At 47.5% G+C, this 24,909-nt stretch overlaps 8 protein-coding genes across 8 annotated transcripts; 6 read left to right on the top strand and 2 right to left on the bottom strand.

The window, feature by feature from the left end:
* Nucleotides 1-2,362: 2,362 nt before the first annotated feature.
* Nucleotides 2,363-4,097, top strand: N7484_004281 (glycoside hydrolase family 71 protein; the record flags this gene model as incomplete). Its single annotated transcript, XM_057114701.1, has 3 exons — nt 2,363-2,452; nt 2,513-3,830; nt 3,883-4,097. The coding sequence occupies 3 exons, from the start codon at nt 2,363-2,365 to the stop codon at nt 4,095-4,097; spliced, it is 1,623 nt and encodes a 540-aa protein (XP_056974841.1).
* Nucleotides 4,098-5,518: 1,421 nt separating this feature from the next.
* On the bottom strand, nt 5,519-7,841 carry N7484_004280 (uncharacterized protein; the record flags this gene model as incomplete). The annotated part of the gene is made up of 2 exons (XM_057114700.1): nt 5,519-7,723; nt 7,779-7,841. The coding sequence occupies 2 exons, from the start codon at nt 7,839-7,841 to the stop codon at nt 5,519-5,521; spliced, it is 2,268 nt and encodes a 755-aa protein (XP_056974840.1).
* Nucleotides 7,842-9,563: 1,722 nt separating this feature from the next.
* Nucleotides 9,564-10,900, top strand: N7484_004279 (NADH:flavin oxidoreductase/NADH oxidase; the record flags this gene model as incomplete). The annotated part of the gene is made up of 2 exons (XM_057114699.1): nt 9,564-9,740; nt 9,815-10,900. The coding sequence occupies 2 exons, from the start codon at nt 9,564-9,566 to the stop codon at nt 10,898-10,900; spliced, it is 1,263 nt and encodes a 420-aa protein (XP_056974839.1).
* A 604-nt stretch (nt 10,901-11,504) lies between these two features.
* Nucleotides 11,505-14,320, top strand: N7484_004278 (putative sterol glucosyltransferase; the record flags this gene model as incomplete). Its single annotated transcript, XM_057114698.1, has 6 exons — nt 11,505-11,607; nt 11,666-12,350; nt 12,416-12,573; nt 12,624-12,987; nt 13,049-14,061; nt 14,124-14,320. The coding sequence occupies 6 exons, from the start codon at nt 11,505-11,507 to the stop codon at nt 14,318-14,320; spliced, it is 2,520 nt and encodes an 839-aa protein (XP_056974838.1).
* Nucleotides 14,321-15,313: 993 nt separating this feature from the next.
* N7484_004277 (cytochrome P450) lies at nt 15,314-17,045 on the top strand (the record flags this gene model as incomplete). Its single annotated transcript, XM_057114697.1, has 3 exons — nt 15,314-15,517; nt 15,570-15,842; nt 15,894-17,045. 3 exons carry the CDS (start codon nt 15,314-15,316, stop codon nt 17,043-17,045), a joined length of 1,629 nt encoding a protein of 542 aa, XP_056974837.1.
* Nucleotides 17,046-17,429: 384 nt separating this feature from the next.
* N7484_004276 (oxidoreductase, short-chain dehydrogenase/reductase family) lies at nt 17,430-18,429 on the top strand (the record flags this gene model as incomplete). Its single annotated transcript, XM_057114696.1, has 2 exons — nt 17,430-17,502; nt 17,582-18,429. 2 exons carry the CDS (start codon nt 17,430-17,432, stop codon nt 18,427-18,429), a joined length of 921 nt encoding a protein of 306 aa, XP_056974836.1.
* Nucleotides 18,430-18,604: 175 nt separating this feature from the next.
* Nucleotides 18,605-19,097, bottom strand: N7484_004275 (uncharacterized protein; the record flags this gene model as incomplete). Its single annotated transcript, XM_057114695.1, has 2 exons — nt 18,605-18,926; nt 19,000-19,097. 2 exons carry the CDS (start codon nt 19,095-19,097, stop codon nt 18,605-18,607), a joined length of 420 nt encoding a protein of 139 aa, XP_056974835.1.
* A 1,244-nt stretch (nt 19,098-20,341) lies between these two features.
* N7484_004274 (TAPT1 family protein) lies at nt 20,342-23,279 on the top strand (the record flags this gene model as incomplete). Its single annotated transcript, XM_057114694.1, has 2 exons — nt 20,342-21,973; nt 22,026-23,279. The coding sequence occupies 2 exons, from the start codon at nt 20,342-20,344 to the stop codon at nt 23,277-23,279; spliced, it is 2,886 nt and encodes a 961-aa protein (XP_056974834.1).
* Between the last annotated feature and the right edge of the window lie 1,630 nt (nt 23,280-24,909).

Raw genomic sequence — 24,909 nt, 5'->3', positions numbered from 1 at the left:
TTCTGGTGTGATACTTTATATGCAAGGGGTCTGCCGACACCGATTGAAGATCACAGTGCTGATGTTATCGGACGGACTTTGCCTAGTAGTGCAGATATGAAAAACATTCCTTTGTGTCGCTCAGATCATTTCAAACCTTAAAGAGCCCCCAAACAGAGAAATGCTGAGACGCTATTAATTTAATTGACGGCTCTTGATCTAATTTCCCTGATACATCTTTAGGTGAAGGTATTTACCGGATAATATCTTAAGCGTGCCAAAACCCGTAAAGATATTGTGTAGCCCTTTACATTCATCTGTTCCCATTTTTAGGGTCTACTAACATGGGCTGATTCCTTTCATAGTGACATGAATCAATGCTTGCTCGTAGAACGTATTACGAGGGGATAATAAGAGGCAAATGAATATGTGCTTCGCATGCTTTCGCGCAAGGATTTATGTCCAGCCACTGGCTATCACATTATATCCAGCTCTTTGCAACTGACTATGGCCTTTGTGCTACTTCGGAAAAAGAAGAATTCGCTACGTAGGGCACAGTAGAATGCAGTCTACCGCACCGGAAGTTGCGGATGGTAGGTTTGTAGTGTGAGGTCAGTCTGAAGTTCGGATAAGATGTTAATATCAGCTGTTGTAGTGGTGTTTGATATTGCCTTATCGTATCAGGGGTACATCAGTGAATTATGAGTGACAAAGTGCAAGTCGAAATCCTTCGTGGAAAAAATACAGGTTTGTGAGTTTTCTTTTTGGCCATAGAGTGAGGCAGCTCGGTGAAACGTCACTGCTGATGGGCTCAGACCTCCTGCGAATCTCCACTGGAGTCGCAATGTTTTGGAAGTGGATTTCATCTATCAGTCCAGCTTTTGCTCCGTTTTAGTGGAACTTTGTTTGATTTGGCTAGGCTACCAGGTATGAGGTATTCACCCAAACATCATGACCACTAGTGAGGGGAGGAATATGCAATCAGTAAACCAGATGGTCTCTTTAAATCATCTCATGAGCCACGACATGCTAATAAATTGGATTTCTATATTTGAGATTGATCTAGTATCGGAACATGAATCTCTTACTTGGTTGGACTTTCCTATATTGGGTTGTGCATGCCTCTTCACAGACCTTGTTTTAGCAAGATAATTAGGCTCATCGATAGCTCAAGGACATGAAGTAAAGAGCTGGTGGCATCAAATTCACATTTACATACATCATAAAAGCATGGTAGAGATCAATAACATTCCCGGTAGTGCTACTTATTAGGATCAACCTTTTCAGTAGGTGTTCTACGCCGCTTTGTGAAATTCGCGAAATCTACATTCTACTTGAATTCGGTGGAAAAAGCTTCAGAAACGAAGAAGAGTCGGTAAATCATCATTTATCCCTCTTGTGGAAATCGTTTCTTACTTTTTCTAACGCTCTGCCCCCGCGCTGCCGTTAGCTTTGTACACGGTTACTTCTTGCGTGCTCCAAGCCACGACGTTTGTACATCGAGGCTGGGATAGTGTCTTCAGATGTTTCAGGTGCTCATTTATAGAACAGGCTTCAATCGTATACACAGGTCCTTGTGTGCATGTATTGCCAATTGTTTAACCGTTTCATGTATGATGAGTAACTAATGGGGCACAGATTGAGGCATTTTTCAGAAGGGAATCGATTTCTAAGTGGCATACTCATTATCATGACCAAAATTCCAAAATTTGCGAAGCTTGGACCCTGCGTCTAGGGATTTTAATCCATGGCAACAAATAATATAGGCAGATAAACACAGACTTGAATGAGATATCAATCTTGCGTGTCTTGACGAGTGTAACATAATAATCCTTGGCAAAGCCCCGCGGCGTTCCATACTAGTCCTATGAAAGGCTCCCAGCAGTGCCGGATCGGATCCTACCGGATCCAATAGGAACTTATCACCAAGCAGAGCCACCTTGTTATGTGAGATTAAGAGACTAGAGATATCAGACGGGGCAAATTCTAAATACAATTAGCCTGCCTGGCCCACGACTATGGATGATAGCCTCTGAATCTCCATACTGCTCGCCCTCCGCTCAGTGCTATCTCCATTGTCCTTAAATGTGGTTCCTCAGAATATGCTGTTTGACTGCCTTGTGAAATGGTCCTGTGTAACTGAACCATATTTATTTGTCTAGGATAGTGAGATCCCAATAGATAGTACCACCAAGCTTGAAGAGAGATTAGGTTCTGTGCAACTAAAAATATATAAATAGCTAGGGATAACATTGCGTGGACTCTGTTTGGTTGCCGTACTTCCCTGATATCCAGATTGCACCATCTATCTTATTACGTCCAAATGTAATAATACTAGCTCGACCGACCAGATAGAAAGTTAGACTTTTTCTCCATTGCCACAATGGGGCGTTTAGGCCAATATGTCATCCTGCTACAGGTGCTTAACCCAACAGCTTGGGCCACAAACAAGGCAGTGTTCGCTCATTTTATGGTATGAAACCCGTCTGTCTCCATACTTCTCAAACTAACCACATGGGGAATGCTTGTTTAGATGGCGAACACCGTAGCATACGAAATTTCCGACTGGGAGCAAGATATCTCCTTAGCTCAAAAGGCCCACATCAACGCCTTTGCCCTCAACATGGCCTACGGCACACCAGGAATGGAAAGGTCAACCGCAGATGCCTTTAAAACAGCAGAAGATCTCGGATTCATGCTTTTCTTCTCATTTGATTATGCCGGAAACGGGTCCTGGCCCCAAGATCAGATCGTCGATTACCTACAGAAATATGCCCCCAGTTCCGCTTATTACACATACCAAGGGAAGACTTTCGTGTCTACATTTGAAGGGACCGAAAGTGCCGATGACTGGGTCAACATAAAGAACAAGACCGATTGTTTCTTTGTTCCCGACTGGTCATCTGTCGACCCTTCATCTGCCCTCAAGCTTGGCGGAGGTGTCGTGGATGGGTTATTCTCGTGGGCGGCTTGGCCAACAAACTCTGAACAAATGACCACCCTTGTGGACGCTTCATATCTAAATGCCCTCAAAAAGTCCGGGAAGCCATACATGATGCCGGCGTCTCCCTGGTTCTACACAAACATGCCGGGGTACAACAAGAATTGGGCGGTGCAGGGGGACGACCTGTGGTATAACCGATGGGTGGAAATTAGCTATTTAGACCCCCAGTGGGTTGAAATCATTTCTTGGAATGACTATGGAGAATCACACTATATCGGACCCCTTAATAGCAAGGGTTACGGCGTGTTCACCTCGGGTAAGGCACCATACAATTACGCACGAGACATGCCACACGATGGCTGGAGGCTCCAACTCCCCTTTGTCGTTGATCTGTATCGAACAGGAACAGCGTCCATGACACAGGAAAGCTTGGTTGCTTGGTACCGCACCGAGACTGGACATTCTTGCTCCGGTGGGAATACCACAGGCTTTTCAGTTTCTGGACTTCATGTCGACATCGATAACGGCAATTTGCTTGAAGATAAAATCTTCTTCTCAGCACTCCTGGCGTCAAATGCTTCGGTCTCAATCAACATTGGTGGTCAAGAGTTCGATGGTCAATGGGAACATGAGCCTTACGGTGGCATCGGCGTCTATCACGGCAACTTCGGCCTTAACGCTAGTCATATTGGAAATATCACGATTGAAGTCTCACGCGACGATGATAAAACTGTGAGCCTTGATGGTCGCTCTATTACGGCGACCTGCACCAAAGGCTACGCGAATCTCAATGCATGGGTTGGAAGTGCCACCTCGGGAAGCACTCTGCCCGCAACTTCGCCACAGATGACCCTATCTGAGCAAGTCTGTATCAAAGGCTCTGGTTCAGCAAACTTCACAGAGCTCTGTGAATTTTCCTGCCGATATGGGTACTGTCCTATGGATACGTGCTATTGCAGTGCAATGGGTGCCGCCAGGGAGAAACCAAAAGCCACCGAGGATCAGGGACATCCTAAAGATGGAATCCAAAGCTACACTGGATTATGTTCCTTTGCGTGCTACTATGGATACTGCCCTCAGAAAACCTGTTATTCAACCAAGGGCGGGTCATGTAATGGCTCGGGCTGTAAGCATGCCAATTCAGGGTCAAGGGCTTCTGTTGTTCTTTCCTTAATATTTCCTTTCATTTTCTTTCTTTCATATAATTTCCTTGCTAAATGATAAGTTGTTGACTGAATACACCTTTTTGGGGTGGATACAATGGACTCTTAGGTAGTATTCCTTACCGTCTTGCTTATTCCGTGGAAATGCTACGAGAGTGTAGAGATAGGATGCACGTTAGAACTGCAGCTGGGATCTACAATTTTAATTCCAATCTAACAAAGTTGCCTGTAGAGTAGTGTATATTATAGATGCCGAAATTGAACAGCAGACTCGTAAGTTGTTAAATATTAATTTCAATTTATGAATCAATAAGTGGAAAGAACATTGCCTCGTTCAGAGGTACCAACTGTGTTCCTTGCAATCTGCGTATGTAGCCTCATACCCCCTACTCTACATTTTTCAGAAAATTTATCCATTGGTAGGCTTATGTTCATGTTTACAAAATATGACCTCTTGAATTTGTAGTCAGACTTGGCTTAAAGCGTCTACATCCTCACCTATCAATTCCGGCGACAAGCATAACAACGGTGCCTGATGCATTACGTATGTCTTGTACTCTGGAAGTCTATTATGACCAATTTGAGACAATCAATTAAGATGATGCACGTATCATCTCTCTCTATTTCTCGTTTCAAATCCTTTCTGGTTTAAACTCTAAGATCGGGTGGGCCATTGGATTCACCCGCAATATTTAAGCTGAGCCTTGATGACGCCGTTAGCTCTTCGTACATGCAACTTCCCGTGAGCAATAGTCCTCCTTTGTTATCTTTAGGATCCAGGGCCTTACCATTGACTACGTAGGCGTGTCTATCATGGTCTTATACAGTCTCATCTCACAAGGCTAACCTGGGAGTAAGATCATTAAATCCAATAGTATCAAGAATATCCATCGCGCTTTGTCATTCCTTGAGCTGACCTATCAATTTCTAAGGTGCACTGGGTTAATACTACGCGCTGGGCTTTCTAATTTGGAACCTGGTCAAATGCCAAGACAAGTGCTGCTATATGCTCAGACATCCAATAGGGCTTCTTGAAAATGGGGGGACGCTTAAGCGCCCGGTGAGGTGTGCTACCTTGGGAAGCTTCGTGTGGGCAAACTTCGGGCTTCAAGATTTAAATTTCCCACCTGCGCGCCTCGCATTCTATCCCCGGATACCATACGAGTCTCAAATCATTCTTTCATTTAAACGATGAGAGATATTTAGAGAAGATTGAATAAAAGCAACTTCATTCGGTTTTAGAAAGATTCAGGCATTTGTGCCAGAATGAAAAAAAGGGGTATGTGCAACATTGTAAGAGACTAGCTCGATAGTCATGAACGGTATCAACAAACAATCCGGTTATCATATGCAGAACAGCCGGCTATCCTGCAGTCAGTCATAAAAAAGGTGGAGGCTCTGCATGACGAGAGTCCACTAGTAATACACCAGATCAAAATTGGTCCGTGTGTGCTCGATTAAAGGAATAACCTGCAGGGGGACCATTGCGATTCATCGTGGAAGGCGACGCTGTGTTGGCTCGGGTGAACGGTTGGTAGCCTGCAGGTGGTGGCACGCGGGGCATGCGAGGCTGGGGTGTTGAAGAACTACCCGACGGGTTTAATGCAGTGTACCCAGTGCTTTGTGAGGCAGAACCCTCAGGACTCATAGGAGTGAATGATCGCGGGGGAGGCCGCATTGACTGATCCGCTTGCTGTGGCGCAGGTGTTGCTCGGCTTGCTGGAGTCATGGACCGCAATGGTGGGGCAGTTACTTGTGGATAAGGCGTTGTCGCAGCGTTCGCTGGGGTGAATGATCGAGCCTGGTATCCATCTTGGTGATAAATTGTTGTACCGGTAGTTGCCGGGGTATATGATCGATATTCATTCTGGGGGTGGGGTGTTGTCGTGCTTGCAGGGGTGTAGGATCTGTTCTGGTATCCGTCTTGAGAAAACTCCGCCGCCGCACCGTTGGTCGGACTGTACGACTGGTATGCATCTTGGGACTGGGCCGTGGCTGTGCCTGCTGGAGTATAAGACCTAGCCTGATATGGATCCTCGGGGCGGTACGTTCCACCTGTGCTTGCAGGCGTGTATGATCGAGCCTGGTAGGGATCTTGGGAACGGGGATTTCCGCCAGCAGACGCAGGGGTATATGATCTTGCTTGATATCCCTCTTGGGAGTGGTACCCATGCTGCGCATTGTTGTCACTATGATGCATAGATGTCTGATAGTTGTCAAACTCATCCTCCTCGTAGACATCCCCGGAAGGTCCATATCGGTCGTAATAATCGTGAGTAGTATCCAGGCGAGGGGCGAATGTAGCATAAGGATCAGCGGCAGGTGTGTATGTGCGAGTCGGCTGCTCTCTAGAGTCCGTCAAGTTACGATATTGGGATGGTGGGTAGCTAGATTCGGTCTCGTTTGTGTATTGGGGTCCAGGAGTGGGATGAGCATGGGCTGAGCCCATCCTGGAGGGCACATTGTGAGGTACAGGCGGAACCGGAGGCAAAGGTGAGGCATGACGGTCAAGAGGACTGTATCCCATCGGAGCTGCATTGGCGGTCAATGGGGCCGAGTCTGCTGATATAGCTGACGATTTGGTGGTGGTCCGACTCAAAGGTGGTTTGCTGTCGAGTTCGAGATTCGGCAGAGTCGGCATTCGTTCCGTCCGAGTTGAGTTCGAGCGGGTATATGGAGGCAAAGTTGTTTCAGTGGTGCTGCGTGATAACGTGGTCACAACAGGGGTCTTATCCATATCGATAGAAGGTAGGGTTGGTTTCGAGTCCGCGGTTGCCAGACCCGGTCGGGTCGGCACACGATCCTGTAACTGTAGACCTTTTGCAAGAGCTTTGTCAACCTTGCGGCGAACGATTCGTTTAAGTCGAGTACTAATCTTGCGCCGGCAATACGCCTTGAGGGATCCGTCTTCTGCTGGGATATGGTGGAAAAGGAAGATTAAGTAAAGAATGACCGCTGAGGCGAGCTTCAAAACAGATAGAACCCAGATAACCAAGGTAAACAGCATACCAAACAAGACGACAGCTTGAAGGTTGTTTTCCTCAGCGAGAACTTTAACATTGTTAAAGAACTGTATGATTCCCGAGGCATTGCCATCGCTTGTCGTGTTCTCCCCTCCTGGAAGAAGGTCCATTTTCATGACGGAGTAGAGAGTGATGGCATTGATAACTTGACGCGGCCCATCGGCAAAGATGGTGTTCATCCAGAATTGAAAGGCAAAGTATGTATACAGCGCGACATACTCGGCTCCTTTCTTACTCTTTGTCAGCTCAGCAAAGACCAGGAACTTCTTCCACCCACGACCCTTTCTTTCGATGACACGAAAACTTTGAATGCGCACGGCAAGAGGGTCCAGATAGCTCCGAGTGATACTGCCTGAGCGCATAGCGCGGATTGCGAAGATCCATCGGTATACCAGTAGAGTGAGCGATACGATAATGCACACGGCGAAGATCCAACGCGAGATTTTGAATGGAATGGCGGGTTCAACTCGACCAGACCAACGCGAAAATGCGAGTAGATTGACGGCAGTAAAGATGTCTACACCATAGACTGATACCGACACAATGAGCATTATCCATAGGAAGATGTACGAGAAGGGTGTCCAGCATGAATCGGATTTGAAGTCGTCAAGATTCTAGAATCTCAGTCAGTACGGATAGTCCTCATGGGAGACCTGTAAGGCGACCTACAACGTAGTCCCATTTTTCCTCCAGTTGCGCCTCTCCTTTTTCGCGATCTCCAGAGCAACCCATTTTGCTGGAGGACCTGGACCGGCCAGGAAGCAATTAAAGGGTGAAGGGTATTGAAACGAGTGTGCAGAATGACTGATTGGGAGGATAGACTTCGTCGGTCCAGCCGTGCGAAGCCACGATCTAGATGTCGGATCCGAAGTCGAGTAAACGAGAGACAAGGACACAGGTGTAAGAAAAGAGCGACCAGGAGTGTCTTAACCGCGTGAATGGCGCATGTCTGAAAGAGGCTAGGGGGGTTGGCGAAAGGCTGCAATTGCCACGAGCTGGGAAACGATAACACCAATGTGTTTCAGAACGGCATTCACTCCAGCCCTAGAAGCAATGAGGACGGGGCATTGATCGCCAAGTAGGAGTGTCGAATCGCTTTGTGATCGCGCCAAGAAAGGGGGTGGATTAGGATCAGCAGTCGATCGGATTGCGGAGAAAGAGTGCGCGCGTAGTTTGCGGCTGGAATGAATGAGCGAGCAGACTCGAACAAAGCAAGTCAAAGGAATGAGCGAAGTGAATGAAAAGCGCAGGAAGCCAGAGATTGAAAGGGGGGAAGATGAAAAGATGAAACAGATGCTAAAGGGTTCGGTGAGTGGAGCAGCGGGAACCTCTCTAGGGCTGATAAAGGAATCGCAAACAAACACTCGATCTTTTCATTTCTCCCTTGGCTTTTCTATAATTATCGCGACCATGTTGGTCTTTCTTGAAACTCGATCTGCAGCTTCCTGCTGTCAGCTATGTAGTCCTGCCATTGGCTCTGTCCAGCTGTTTCTGTTCCCTCCCCGCGGGCCCACTTTGTATGAGACAAATAATATGGGGCCAAACGCTCGGCGCACTCTGTTAACCTGTCAACGTCCCTCGCTCTAGCCGCCGAACTCGGCCGAACATGCATTTTAGCCGCCCAAGTTGATCACTGTCGCAACCATCTTGTTTTGCCTTGATCCACATGTTCGTTTGCAGAATATGAATGGAGTACACCTGACGAAACTGGGCCAAGAGTGAGGTCTCAGAATACGAATACATTTCTGCCGCAAATAAAGGCTCGCTTCTGCGAGTGCATCTTGTAGCTGATCTGGGCGCGATATTAGCCGGTGATATCTAAAATGTTGCTAAATAGTCCCTTTCCAACGGGAACGGAATCCATGTGGGGGGAGGGGGGCGTCCATTAGTGAACGAGATTTCAACGCTGCCTATGCTGGTTGTATATATCCGGGGATACCTGGAAGCCTGATAGACTTGGATTACAAGTAGGCCGACAGGTCGTGGGTATCGAGAACTGAGTAAGTATATGCCCGGGTGGTGAACAAACTCTATGCAAAGTCATCATCTTGGCATTGGGAGTCTCGACCTCGGATATCTGTCATATCTCTACCCAATGGTCCTACAGCGTTTATCTACGTATCCTGGTCTATGGTTGCGCGACCGTGATCAAAGGGCAAGGTAGAGGAGGAAACACAAGAAAACCTTCACAGAGAACACCAAAGCCTCATCCATGATCCGAGATCCCGAACCAAATCCCGCCTCTCAATGGCTTCTCAAATGGTGACGTCGATAAGGTTATCCGGTATGCAGGGTGAGCTCCGAATTTATAAGCTGGTGGGGCATTGGCCTCATCGGAACATGACAACTACATAACGCCATTGTATTTTCAGCCTGTGTTCAAAAGTAATCCTTTGGCATAAATACCTTGGAAATTTCCTCTTTCTCCTCGCCCAACTTATTCAATATCTCAGAATGGCGCAATCCACTCGCGATATCGTAAACAAGCCCGCCGAGGGCATCTCATACTTTACCCCTGCGCAAATCCCGCCCGCGGGATCCGCAGCGATTCCCCAGTCTGATGGAGCTCAGCCACCAAAGCTCTTCCAGCCTTTCAAAGTGCGGGGTGTAACCTTCCACAATCGAATTGGGGTACGCTAATCGTCTATCACTGGTTTCTGTTGATGATCGACTAGAATGCAATCTAATCGTTAAATCTACAATAGCTCTCGCCTCTATGCCAATACAGTGCCGATGATGGCCACATGACGGACTGGCACATGGCCCACCTGGGCGGAATCGCTCAGCGTGGACCCGGTCTTCTCATGGTCGAAGCGACAGCAGTGCAGGCCGTGGGTCGAATCACCCCACAAGACCATGGTCTCTGGAAGGACTCTCAGATTGAGCCACTCCGCCGCGTGGTGGAATTTGTGCACAGCCAGAACCAGATCATCGGTATCCAGCTCGGCCATGCTGGACGCAAAGCAAGCACTGTAGCACCATGGTTGAGCGCCGCAGATACAGCCACGGAGGCAACGGGTGGATGGCCCAACGACGTCATCGGCCCATCTGATATACCCTTCAGGGACGAGTTCCCGAAACCCAAGGCGATGACGAAAGCCGATATTGAACAATTGAAGAAAGACTGGGTAGCTGCCATCAAGCGAGCTCTCAAAGCAGGCGTGGATTTTATTGAGATCCATAATGCCCACGGCTACCTTCTTATGAGCTTTTTGTCACCGGCCGTTAATCAACGTACCGATGAATACGGTGGTAGCTTTGAGAACCGGATCCGGCTGACAATGGAAATCGCAAAATTGACTCGCGAGAATGTTCCTGATGACATGCCTGTTTTCCTACGTGTCTCGGCTACTGACTGGTTGGAAGAGTCTATGCCCAACGAGCCGAGCTGGCGCGTGGAAGATACTGTTCGTCTGGCTAAGGCCTTAGCAGAGAGTGGCAATATTGATGTGATGGATATCAGCAGTGGCGGAAATCATAATTTGCAGCATATTCATGCTAAGCCGGCTTTCCAGGCGCCTTTTGCTATCAAGGTAAAGGAGGCAGTTGGAGATAAGCTGATGGTCGGCTCGGTCGGCATGATCAGCTCCGCCCACATGGCCAATGGTCTTTTGGAGAACGATGGCTTGGATTTCGTCCTTATTGGACGAGGATTCCAAAAGAACCCAGGTTTGGTATGGACCTGGGCGGAAGAGCTGGATGTTGAGATCGCCATGGCTAACCAAATCCGCTGGGGCTTCGCCAGTCGTGGCGGTGGGGCCTATCTGAAAAAGAAAGGGGTCCAGGTGTAAAGCTATATTCGTAATCAGACACTTGGCTAGCTCTAACGATAGGTCTCGGTAGAGAGTGATTGGAATGACATTGGTATTCTTACTCCACGCTTTCATTGTATATTTTCTCTTGGGGTTTGGCTGCTCATCCGGTGTAATGGCCTTGCCCGAGTAACGTTTCAACTTTGCCTCCATACGTTTGCTTTCACTGACAACTTATATTCCTGGAGCAGGCCAATGAGTGGCTGTAGAGGAATCATACTTTCGAGCTCGTGGTGTCTTTTATTGGCCGATTGCAGTGGACGGCTGTTTGAAATGCCTTGCTGATCACTTTGGCGCAGACGTCGTCCTGTCATCTCAAAAAAAATCGACATTGTGATATTCAAGGCTTACACAATGGCTAGCTTTCAACTGATGGACAGATATCTAAGAAGTAAGCCTACTACTTGCTCTGCACACAATATTCACGCTTAAAAGTGTGGGGTGAATCCACTCGCTGACTAAGGATCTGCATGATGACATAGCTGCGGGGAGATGATCCAAGGTTGACTTTGTTTTGCTTTCAATTATCTAAGCTCAATGTCAACGTTACGTTGACCTACCCGATACCATATTGGCAGTCAAGATGTCAGATCGATCAGGAGACAGACCTGATCCGGAGGACGTTGAAGCTACGCCCTATTCACCGTACGAGAATGAGCTGATAGCAGAGTCAGGCCGAGTCCAGGGTATGCCTAGCCCAGACCGACGAATACATTAAAATTGAGATATTGACTATCAACCTAGGCGATGGTCGCGTTAAGATCAATCTCGACTCAACAGTCGCAAGAGCGATTGCTGAAAGCATCAATTACCAGCAAGAACTTCGCCGGGAGTCCAGCGATTATGGCCAGAGAGTTGCCCAGGCACGATCATTTAATTTAAAACTAAACATAGTGATCCAAATTGTGGGAAGCCGTGGAGATGTGCAGCCGTTCGTCGCATTAGGAAATGCCTTACAAAGACATGGTCACCGTGTCCGTATCGCAACCCATGGCGTTTTTGCCGATTTCATTCACAGTTCCGGACTGGAATTTTTTCCTATCGGTGGGAATCCAGCAGACTTGATGGCATACATGGTCAAGAACCCTGGCCTTCTTCCTCAGATGGAAACTCTACGAGAAGGAGAAATCTGCAAGAAGAAGATCATGATTGGAGAGATGCTGGAAGGGTGTTGGAGGTCCTGTGTTGAACATGATCCATATACCCAGGAACCATTTGTGGCAGATGCTATTATCGCTAATCCGCCAAGTTTTGCACATATTCATTGTGCTCAGGCGTTGAGCATTCCTACTCACTTGATGTTTACGATGCCCTGGAGCAGTACCAAGTCTTTTCCGCATCCTTTGTCTAGTTTGACTGCAGACCCGGAGTATAAGGGCCTTGATTGTTGGGCCTCTTATGGTGTAGTGGAATGGCTTACATGGCAAGGGTAAGCTCTCATCTGTGCGTCCTCGTGTGGGGGAGATATGTTGCTCATCTCTTTTGGTTTCAAAGGCTAGCAGATGTGGTGAACAAATGGCGCGCTTCGATAGACCTTGGCCCGATACCGACAACCGAGGGACCAAGCCTACACGAGGGATTGAAGATTCCTTTTACTTACTGTTGGTCGCCTGCTTTGGTACCGAAGCCACAAGACTGGCCAGCTTATGTTGGTATGTATAAACCTGCTACGGTCTCAACGAGGATACTAAGTGTATCATAGACGTCTGCGGATTCTTTTTCCGAGACCCTCCAGAATACGATCCTTCGCCCGAGCTTCAGGAATTCTTGTTACTAGGCACGCCTCCAATATACGTTGGCTTTGGGAGTATCGTCGTGGACGAGCCCGAGAGATTGATAAACACTGTTCTAGAAGCGGTCAAGGCAAGTGGGGCGCGGGCAGTCATCTCCAAAGGCTGGAGTAACATGAACGGAGCTGAAGACGAAAACATCTTTTACATTGGAGACTGTCCACATGAATGGCTTTTCCAGCATGTGGCTGCTGTGGTCCATCATGGAGGAGCCGGAACCACCGCATGTGGATTAGTGAACGGAAAGCCAACTGCTATTGTACCGTTCTTTGGAGAGTATGGCCACACAATTTGCCCCAATTTTGTATCAAGGTTCCTTGCTGATTTGATATACTAGTCAGCCGTTTTGGGGTGAGATGGTCGCCAATGCCGGCGCGGGACCAAGACCTATTCCTCATAAGGCTCTCACTATTCAAAACCTTACAGAGGCGATCAAATTTTGTCTTACACCAGAAGCTACAGTCGCCGCACAAGAACTTGCCCGCAAGATGCAAACTGAATGTGGTGTTGATGAGGCTGTCAAATCATTTCACCGCAATCTTCCGTTGGAACGAATGCGCTGCATGATCATACCAGATCAGGTTGCAGTGTGGAATTATAAGAAGAATAAGAGGAGCCTGAATCTGTCAAAAATGGCAGTACAGACATTGATTGAGTACTCGAGAATAGACACCGAAAATCTCCAATGGTATGTGTACTTGTCCGATTCCTATTACCAAACATATCTAACAGGTCGAAGCCATGACATAAATCCAATTACGATCGAGAACCGTCGGTGGGATCCCTTGACCGGCGTCATTTCCGCTGGTATATCCACAGGTACTCGAATGTTAAAAACAAGCACCGGCATGCTCTACGAGCCCTTCAAAGAGCTTAGGCGAGCCAAATCATCCCCGGCATCCGAGCGAAACCAACCCATCTTCGGATCAAGTGAGAATGTATCATCACTACGTTCTACATCCACAACCAGCCAAACTGGTAGCGAACGCGCCACCAGTCCCAGGAGCCCTTTAACAACAGCTGGAGACATGGCTGGAGCATCACTAAACAGCTTTGGAAAATTCACAACGGGATACTTTAAGGGCGTTCTCGTTGATATCCCGACCGCAGCAGCCGATGGATTCCGACATGTATCCCAGGTATATGGAGACAAGCCCAAGGAATATGGCACTGTGACGGATTGGAAATCCGGTGCCAAAGTCGGTAGCAAAAACTTCGTCGGTGGCATGAAAGAAGGCATCACGGGTCTAGTCAAGCATCCTTGGAAAGGTTATCAAGAGGACGGTCGACAAGGTGCCTTAAGGGGGTTAGCGAAAGGTGCAATTGGGGTCGCCACAAAAGCATCATCAGGTAAGACTTTGAACCTGGTCAGATTTCCAGGTAGAGAAACGTCATCGCTAACAATCATGCAGCTGGAATCGGGATATGGGCTTATCCCTCGCAGGGCATTGCGAGGAGTATTGAAGCAAAGTTCCGAGGAAAGACTCGCAAGGCAGTTGTCGTTGCACGGCTTATGGATGGCTATGCTCAGACTATTGAGATGCAGCTTTCGGAGGAAATGAAGCAGGAAATTGTCCGGGAGTTTGATCGGCTTATGGGACTGGATTAGTGAAAGTGACTTATGGGGATTTGATCTGTGGCTCTGATCTTTCGATCTAAGTGAGGAATATAAAATAAATTCCGATGAAATCCTACAGGTCTGATCACGAGGCTGAGCTCTGAGAATGCCAAGGAGTGGCTAGTTTGATGACAGGTGTTCGCCACGATCGGATGCGATCCGGGTGGGGCTGCTGATGTGGTTACTGAGTTGGTCGGTGGGGTTTGAACTGCACCGTTTCTGAACAACTTGAATCCGTGGTCTACTGTAGTCTAGTATGACAGTATCTCGTAGTGGGTGAGGTTATAGCATGAGGCTGAGTCGATGAACGTGCAACACCTGGTCACTTAGCCATGTGACAGGTTCCAGCTTGTTTATTTTGTTTATTTCCTGGCTCCTTGCAGCCCGTGTGAATTATCAACATTTAACATAATTCAAATGTTGAATTTCATTCAATTTCACGGCCAATGGGAAAAGGCCTGAACCGGTGCAAGCGCAACCCGCGTATTTGCAAATCACGGTGATGATTCGCGGGGGGTAAGATCATAGCCCAAAGAGGCAGCAGATTCGGCGGTTGATCTCGAGTGGATCCCACCACTGGTAACCCAACTTGGTATCGATTGCGAGTACTCTCGGCATTCTTGCAATCCCGCTCCGACCGAATACTAAAATGCCGGTGCCTTCGCAGAACTGACACTTCGTTTACTTTATAAACTCCAATGTCCGCTGAAATCTGATCAATATATTGAGAACAAACAGCACAACGCCAGCAAGTTCCGTGATTTCGTGCATTTTTGACCGCCTCCTTTTCCATCCAATCATATCACACATATTGGGTACTATTAGTCTGAGGGGCTAGATACTGGATACCGTTTCGCTTTTTGCCCTTAGTCCAAATTCGTGGTGACATCAGCTTGAAAAGCCTCCAGGGATTCACGACTTCGCCTCTGTGCGACCTGAAGATCCCAAGTCACGCTACGGTCCCAACAACCGCCAACCCCCAGAATGGGCCGCTTAAACGACGGCTTCAACATCTTATATCTGGGCGTAGCAGCCGCAGTATACTTCAAGCCTGATTATGCCATCAAAAACTCCAGGACCATCACTATTGCCCTCTTCTTCACTATCATCACCGTCTCAAAGCTGCTTTATCAATTATTGCTTTACCCTCGATTCTTCACCCCTTTGAAACAAATACCTACGCCTAATGTGAGTTTTTCGTGATTTCGCGACAGTTGGTTCTGCCTCTCACCTTTCTTAGGCCCGGCACTGGTTGAAAGGCAATACCGCTTCGGGCTTGATTGACACTCCCCATGAGTTGATCAAAGAGTGGGCTAGCACCATTCCTAATGATGGACTGCTGCGCTATTATATTGTCGGTCAACTCGAGCGACTGGTTTTGACGACTCCTAAAGCCTTGAGCGAAGTGTTAAATTCCAAGGTCTATGATTTCGCTAAACCCACCATCGCGCAGCAGAACTTGCGCCGTGTCGTTGGAGATGGTGTTTTACTTGCTGAAGGCGACGAGCACAGGGTAAGTAACAGGACAGTGGCTCCGATATGACTAAAACTTACCTTCGCGTAGTTCCAAAGAAAGAATCTGATGCCTGCATTTTCTTACCGCCACATCAAGGACCTCTACCCCATCTTCTGGAACAAGAGCACCGAAATGGCTAAGTTGATCCGCCGTGAAGTTGAGTCCAAGGGACCAAACGAGGACAAAACCATAACGGTGCGAACATACGCTAGCCGCGCCACCCTCGACATCATCGGGTTAGCTGGAATGGGTCACGACTTCGACTCTCTTCAAAACCCAAACAACCGCCTTTACAAGTCCTACCAGAAGATATTTACAAGTCCCGGTACTCTCACTCGCGTCCTATTCATGGTTGGCGTGATGCTCGGAGATATGACAGTCCTGCACAAGCTGCCCACCACGCGCAACAAAAACTTTGCCGAAGGTCGTTATGTCATCCGTGAGACTGCTCGCCAGATGCTGCGGGAAAAGCAAGTCGAGGAGAATGAGAAGAAAGATACTGGCATCGATATTATCTCCGTCGCGATGCGAAGTGGGAATTTCGAAGAAGAGAATCTTCTAGATCAATTGATGACGTTCCTGGCTGCGGGGCACGAGACCACAGCAGGCGCGCTTCAATGGGCGATTTATGCTCTTTGCAAAAACCCTGAAGTTCAGGAGCGTTTGCGTGAAGAGGTTCGGACGAACCTTCCTCCTATCAATGTTGAGAGCCCCGAGTCTATTGACGCTGCCGCTATCGATAATCTCCACTACCTGAATGCTGTTTGCAATGAGGTACTTCGGTTTCACCCGTCTGTTCCTAACACTGTTCGTGTGGCGGTGAAAGATACCTCGTTGGTCGGTCAGCCAATCCCCAAGGGCACGTTCTTGGTTATATCAGCCGAGCTACTTAACCATATGTCTGAGCTCTGGGGACCTGATGCGGATAAATTCAACCCCGATCGATGGATGGGTCCAGGCAAGGCAAACACCGGTGGGGCTACGAGTAACTATGCCTTCTTGAGTTTTCTTCATGGTCCACGTGCTTGCATTGGTCAGGGATTCTCTAAAGCTGAGCTGGCTTGCCTGCTCGCTGTTCTCGTCGGCAGCTTCAAGTTTGAGCTGAAGTACCCCAACGCTAAGCTAGAGCTTAAAATGGGTGCGACCTGTGCACCGAAGGATGGCGTCCAAGCTATTTTTACTCCGTTAGATGGATGGTAATCTGGCCGGGGGTCTCACCTTTTATTTTTCCGATGCACTTGTACATAGCTTTACTCTGTTTGGCATTCTGGCAGTTGGATTCCACCTCATTAAGCACGAGTCACGCATATAAATCTTCAAGGTCACCTGCAATATTATATACCACTTACTTCTGTATGGTCCATACTTTGCCTGAACTCTACAATTGATTGACTTGGCAAATCCACATTCCGGATTAGGAAATGCTTGAGAGGTCGGGCAAAGATCACCCGCTCGCCTATATGGATGCGGTTCAACAAACACCCGACGGCGCAATATAGCAGTCCGTCCTATCTTTGATTGAGAGAAGTTTATAAATCATCAGTTACGGTCTTGGTAGTGTATTGTTCAATTAATTGTGACAGAATGCCAGATCTCAACTTCAATACGGAGAGCGACATCTCAGACCTCTCGGGGAAGACAATCTTCATAACGGGAGGTAAGAACCTGATCCTCCCACAAAATCAGAAAAACGTCAGAACATTCCCTCGGACATCCTCATCTGATATCGTTACCAGGAACAAGTGGCCTTGGTGCACAATCAGCAATTCGTCTATCTAAACATAACCCATCCCACATCTACATCAGCGGCCGAAATGCCCAAAGCGCCGAGAGAGTTATCACGCAAATCCACAACAGCGGGTCAAAAACAGAAGTCACATTCATCCCATGCAATCTCGCTTCCCTGGACTCCGTAAAACAAGCAATATCGAAGTTCACGTCCGAAACAACTCACCTCGATATCCTGATGTGCAACGCAGGGGTCATGGCTCAAGGCCCTGGTCTAACGAAAGACGGCTACGAAATCCAATTTGGCACAAACCATCTTGGCCACGCCCTTCTAATCCGAAGACTACTCCCGCTGCTCGAAACTACAGCTAGCGAGGGTGGTGATGCTCGTATTATCATTCTTACGTCCCAAGGCTTCCTCCTCCACCCAAGTGCGGGCATCGTTTTTGATGATTTGAGGACTACGCAGGAATGTCTGTTCCCGGGTCCTTGGCGACGATATGGACAAAGTAAACTTGCAAATCTGCTGTATGCCCGTGAGCTCGCCAAAAGGTATCCTGGTATACTGTCTGTAGCTGTGCATCCGGGTGTGGCCGCGACTGATCTGGTGGGGAGCCAGGGTTTCCTTAATAAGGCCTTTATTTATACCACTAATTTTGGGAAGCTATTGAGGCCGGAGGAGGGTGCTCACAATCAGTGCTGGGCTGCGACCATTGCTCGCGATAGGATCGAGAGTGGAATGTATTATGAACCTGTTGGAAAACAGGAGAGAGAGAGGTTGGATAAGACTGCCAAGGATGATGTATTGGCTGGGAAGTTGTGGGATTGGACTGAGAAGGTACTTGATGGGTTTTGAAGTTGGGTATGGATCCATTGAGTAAAACTATGGCTAGATAAAAAGGAAATTTCACATGTAATTTATAAAAACAAAACAAAATCATTAGGTGTTGAAGAGCAGGTAAACCATCTAATCCACGTACATCCACGCACTAGTCGTCCTCATTCGAAACATAATATAAGGTGCCGGGAATTTATCGTCCTTCTTTCCACAAAGCCTTCACGCTCTTCTTCACAGGCTTGAAGATGCCCTTCACCTCTGCCTTGAGTGCTTTTCGCTCTTCCTTAGTCCATTCCCCATTCTGCTTCAGCTCCCTGATGCCCCGGACATGGGTGGTGAGAACAGTTGAGGCGTTCTCCACTGCACACTTGGTGCATTTCTCCTGGTCGTTGATATCATTCAACGCCTTTGTCAATGCAAGGATCATCGCCTGTGCCTGTGGCTTTTGCAGCTCGCGATCGAAACGCTCGGACTGGCTTGGGCCGTGCGTTGGGCATGGTGCCTTGGTGCTGATGCTAACTGAAGTTGGTATTTGCTGAATATAATTGATGGACGAGAATATGGTGGGGATTGATTCCCTAAACTTACTTCTCATACTCGTTCTTCTCGGGCTTACCCGGCTCGCTAGACTGGATAGAGACGGAGTAGGTAGGAGTCTTGGAGTCGTAGCTCTTGGTTTGAGTCATTGTGGTAATTCACACGATTGAACCGTTGGTGATTAGTCGAGGATATTGCTTCAGATGCTTTGAAATGTGATTTTCTTGATTGCTGATGCTCAAGATTAATTTGGCGGGCTTGCTCGTTTTATATCTATTGCGCCTCATCATGGCAGATCATAGTTGTCCAAAAAGGTAATTCCGGTATCTCCGAAATATTACCATATTGGGCCGACCGAACACGACGTCCGATCGGGCTCGGGGCTTCCCTTCGTATAGACTCTCAGTGGCGATGAAATATGTCGACGCCTTGAGGGCTACACCGCTTGTGATACCTATGATCCTGCTTTGGGTTTGTTGACTCACCTGAGACCATCTGCTGAACAATAAGATTCGAAAACGTTTTCCCATCAGGAACGTCACGGAATGTTTTTGATACCCGACCATTAGTCCTTCTATATATAGCTATTCTATTGTTCGGTCAACATCGATATCAGATATAGCTTGGCCAGCGGCTAATCATCTCCTCCGATCAACTTCAATAGGTCGATTCCTCCTAGAATTACATGCATCATCGATTTTTGTTCATCAGTGATTGCGAAGTTTCCCTCCAAACCATCGGACAGGTGTGTACATTATTAATGAGAATCATGCCTGGTTTGAATATTTTTAATGGCATCAAAATTGTCTTAGATCTTTTACATTCCAAACTGTGAATCATCTGGCGCGAATGTATACATGTCCAATGACATACAAACTCCCGAGCCCTGCCCACGATTTAGTCAAATCTACAGCTTTTCCATGTGATGGCAACAGAATTCGCGGCTACAACCTTTAATGAAATGCATCAACGTCCATGAACAGTGCACTGGTCGAACCCTTGAAAGCAACTAGATGGACATGCGGATTCAGTCATGTGACTTATGCCTGAGGTGTAAACAACGGCTGCAAGGCACGATGCCAGATAATAAACTCCGGTATCTTTCAGCTCGCATGTCACCGGTCGCGAGCTGCAAGATCTTCAGTTTGTATTTGACAATGTGAACTGGGTGTGACTATCGGGTCCACCATTCAGAAACAGTTTACTTTTTCCCCTTCTAGCGTTTTGACCGCCATTTCTTCCAAATCCCTAGCCATTAGTCCGATTGCGCCCTAGCCCGTTCCGTACGCCAGCTTTCGAGAATGCATACCTAGCTCGCCTGGAATGAATCAAGATACGACACGAAAGAAACAACATAATTTACAGTTGACACGGGCATCCAGTATTGAACACAATGAGTCCGGCAGTGGAGAACAGCGGACCCGCTTCAAGCCAAGCTGGGGTCAATGGGAAACACAAGCCGACTGAGAACGGGTCGCGTTCAGGGGCAGAGAATGGCACAGAGATACATGATGCTCACGGATTGGCATCTGGCTCACCAGAGCAAGGTCTTGGGATTCTAGTCGAACACTCGCAGGATGATACGAATGGAAATGGCCGAATGTCTGTTATGAACGTGTTTGAAGGTCCGAAAATCAAAGCTGTTCTCGCAGAGCTCGCCGAAGATGCGTCCCAACGTCCGACCGAACATAAGGTGCTGAAACTGTCGCCAGAGAAGATCCAAGATCTCACATCATCACCGGAGTCGATTCCGTATCGCGCTGAGTTACCGGACGCAGGCAGTGGCAGGAGGATAATGTCGGATAACCTTCGCTCGTTGCAGGGTCTAGGTGATCGGTCATCAGAGATCCCAGATGTGACTCTGCAACCTCTCAGCGAGGTTCCCTCTTCTCCGAATGGCCTTGCTAAGACCAGAAGGTCCAGCAAAGATCCAAGTTCTGACGAGTTGCACGACTCGATTCACCCACGGCAATTGAACAATGGTACCATTCGCAGTCGACCACAACCATCCCGAACCTTTTCTACTCCTGTGTCTCGGCGCACAACGCTTTCAACACCCAACAACGAGCGACTTTCACAGACATGGGCATCGCGTTCAAAGCAAGATCGGGATCTAAAAACCCAGCTCGCTGCGTCGCCTCACATTACCGAAACACCCTTGACCTCTCCAATTCCATCCATCCCTCTACCGCCCGCCTCAATACCAACTTATCTTCAACTTGAGCTGGCCTCTGGTCGTCCATCGCCACTTTATATTCATGGAAACGAAAATGAGTTCCCTTATGAATCGTCAAGCGCAAAAATAGAAAGACTGATGAATTTCTTGCTCCTTCCACCGGTGTTAGAGCAAACGATTGGCTTCGGAAGCCTAGCATGCCTGGATGCATGGCTTTACTCATTCACGATTCTACCTCTGCGTTTCATTAAAGCCTTGTATATTCTATGTGAATCTTGGGTGCTTAACCTAGCAGCGGAAGCTCGGTTCTTGTGGAAATTTGTCATCAATGGGGCTGGCCGTGTATGGCGAAGGAGAAAATACCTGCCGGATAGGCTCCGTGATAGACGAGAAAGCGAATCAGATGCCACTCGCTTGCCTAATGGCGCGAACTCACAAGAGTCACGACACCAAGATCCATCAAAAAGAAGACATCGGACCTCAGAATCTCGCAGGCATCATCGAAGAAAGAAGTCCATACCTTCGGCTCTACTTCCTGATGACAAAGCCGATATTCTCACTGGGCTGCTTATGATTACAACATGCTGCGCATTGATGTACTTTGATGCTAGTCGGATGTATCACTGGATTCGTGGTCAGGCAGCGATCAAATTATACGTCATCTATAATGTTTTGGAAGTGCTCGATAAACTTCTGGCTGCACTCGGGCAGGATGTTCTTGAGTGCTTATTTTCGAGAGAAGCCCTTGAACGCCGGCCTAATGGGCGAAGCAAAATCTTCCGTCCATTCTGGCTCTTCTTATTGGCGTTGGTTTACACGGTTGCGCATTCGATATCGCTTTTTTACCAGGTCGGTCAATTAGAAAAACCAAATCTTGAGCCAATCTCTAACCTTCTTGCAGGTGATGACCCTTAATGTCGCGGTCAACTCTTACTCGAACGCCCTCATTACGCTACTGCTATCAAACCAGTTTGTGGAGATCAAGTCCACTGTCTTTCGCAAATTCGAGAAGGAGAATCTGTTTCAGCTGACTTGCTCTGATGTCGTCGAGCGATTTCAGCTTTGGCTGATGCTTACTATCATTGCATCGCGTAACATTGTCGAAACGGGCGCGTTCAACTTTATCGGCCTCGGTTTAGCTCCCAGCTTTTCCGGGAAATCCACGAGCACCAACAGCACCCCATTATCCACTCCTCCTCGTACTTCATCCTCGATCCTACCCCAGTCGTTCACGTTCTTTCCATCATCGATTCTATCTCTTAGTCATGTGAACTCTTTCATCCCGACCTTGGCGCAAGTCTTGGGCCCCTTCCTCATTGTCTTGGGATCAGAGATGTTTGTCGACTGGTTGAAACACGCCTACATCAGCAAGTTTAACAACTACCGCCCTGCACTCTATGGTAAATTTCTCGATGTGCTCGCGAAGGATTACTATACGAACGCATTTGCAGGCGGTGACCACAATATCACTCGCCGCCTCGGTTTGCCTGTCATCCCTCTATCCTGCATTTTCTTCCGCGTATCCGTGCAGACATATCAGATGTTCTTGGCCTCCCTGCTCCCCCACAATCCATCGTCCACCGCGGCGATCTCGAGTTTATCCACCATCCAGAATCGTCATATACCTGCACCCCTTCCATCCACCCCACCATTGAGCTTCGCAACGATTTTGCCCAATGTCAACATCCTCTTCCGCAAAGTCCTGGAGAACGCGATACCCTCTCCTGCCCAGTCCGTTCAGATCTTCACAGTGGTCCTCCTCTTGACAGCATTCATCGTGCTCTTGATTCTGAAGCTTATCTTGGGAATGGGTTTGCTCGCTTTCGCACGCTCTCGTTATAGGAAAATGAAGGGCCTAGAATCCGAGCAACGCAAAACATCCCGCGCTTCTGCAAACCCGCAATCCCAGCAGGATAGTTCTAGTGATGCTACTTTCGCACTTCGGAAAGATGGCTTTACTGTTGAGGGAGGCCGCCGATCTGGGCTTTGGGGAATGGTCGAGGTTGGCGACGAGAAACGAAAATTAATATATGGTGATGATCCCGAGGGACTTCGCCGGGTGAAGGAGAAGGAGGATCAAGATAAGAACAAGGATAAGGACTTGAAGATAGACCATGTTCAAAGATACGAGATGGTTGCTAAGAAGATATGGTGATATTGAGGATCTATGCCGTGCATACTTTGAAGACAGGAGCATCCTGGTGCATGAGGTCTCAAGTATCAATATATCCGACATCTGTGATGTCATTGTAATATATAATCATTGTTATCGCATTGCAGGACTTTTTTGAATTGGTAACCAGTCCGAGATGGCACTCATAGCAAATTAATGAATGTTCATCCATGTTTGCATATTGAGCAGACCAAAACCTCTTCATAATCTCCCGAATGATCCATTCAGCCAAAACACCTCAATGGTGGACGCTGCGAGACATGCTGTACTTCTTAATAGGGACATATTCGATCTCCTCAAACCCCATCGACCCAGGTTTCCCCAGTTCCATGCCTCTCATAGTGTCTGACCAGCGTGGTGAGCAGAAATAGCAATTATAGATACCTTCAACCCATACTTATACTGAGGAGTGCCAAGGCCAGCAACAGTCTTACATTATACATCCTCACCTCCTAACTGTTGGTTCTGATCATCATTTATAGGGCTTGTTGATTCTGCTTCGAATATCTCTTAATATCTTCCATAAATTTCATATCTAGAAGACTTTGTTGATATGATAGATGCCAAAGTGAAGTCCTGATCTCATCTATGGACTATAGGTAGCCGAAACAAGAGGTTCAGGTTAAAACAATGAATAATATGGCGTTGAGTGAGCACCCAATGATTGCGAATGAGGGATTAAGTCAAATGAAAACAAAAGGTCCGAGCCAATGACATGGTTTACTTTCTAGCATTGCTCCACGTAGCAATTATCGCCAGTCCCTATGTTACTTAAATCAATGTGTAGACGACCAATGTATAATATAATTCCATATTTATTTCATTATCTAAGGGCTATCCCTACCTTTGCGTCGAGCCGAAAAAGGCTTGGTTCAAAAAGGCTGAAACCAAATGATACCTAGAGGTGAAATAGTACCATTCACGTACGAGACAGGCAAATATTGCGAATATAGAAGAACACGGGAGGGGACGGAATGAAAAGAACAAAAAGTGTATTAAGGGTCTAGGTGTGTCTTATCAGTTTGGCACATCAGTAAGAGCTATACAAACAAAAAGAATGCTAAATTTAATAAGAGGCAGGCCTAACATAGATAGAATACCACACCAAGTCGGAGAGCTAGTCTGCCCAGTCCAAATTGATGCTGATATCGCTTACATCAACACACTCGGTCATTCCTCTTGCCTTGAACTCTAAACTGAGTGCTTCATGAACCTTGTTGAGATAGTTCCTCTCCCCAGGAACATCAATGCCCAAAGCCACACCTGTATGGATTATCTCATCAAAGCTCTATCTCGCTAATTGCGAGATCTCTTCGGTTCCACAAGAGGTGAGCTCTTTCAAACGAAATCTCGAAAAGATCCATCGAGACATACTAAAACCGGGGTTTCTTATATTTGCTTTGACTGCCAGGCTTCCAGGTTCGGTTCGAGCCTCGTGATCAAATGTCATAGAGGCAGACGGAGAAGGGTTGTAATTCTCTGCTGCCATAGTAAGAAGATTGAAATTTGCATTCGCTAAGCACGCAAAACAAGCGGGAAGTAATTCGGCAATTGTAGATTTCGAGGTTGAACCGTCACACTGAGTCATAACGTCATCTTTATTTGTATTATC

Source organism: Penicillium longicatenatum, assembly GCF_028827895.1.
Source record: "Penicillium longicatenatum strain IBT 33135 chromosome Unknown contig_2_segment0_segment0, whole genome shotgun sequence".
In the NCBI taxonomy this organism is placed as follows: Eukaryota; Fungi; Ascomycota; class Eurotiomycetes; order Eurotiales; family Aspergillaceae; genus Penicillium; species Penicillium longicatenatum.
This window is presented reverse-complemented; position numbering and strand designations above follow the sequence as displayed.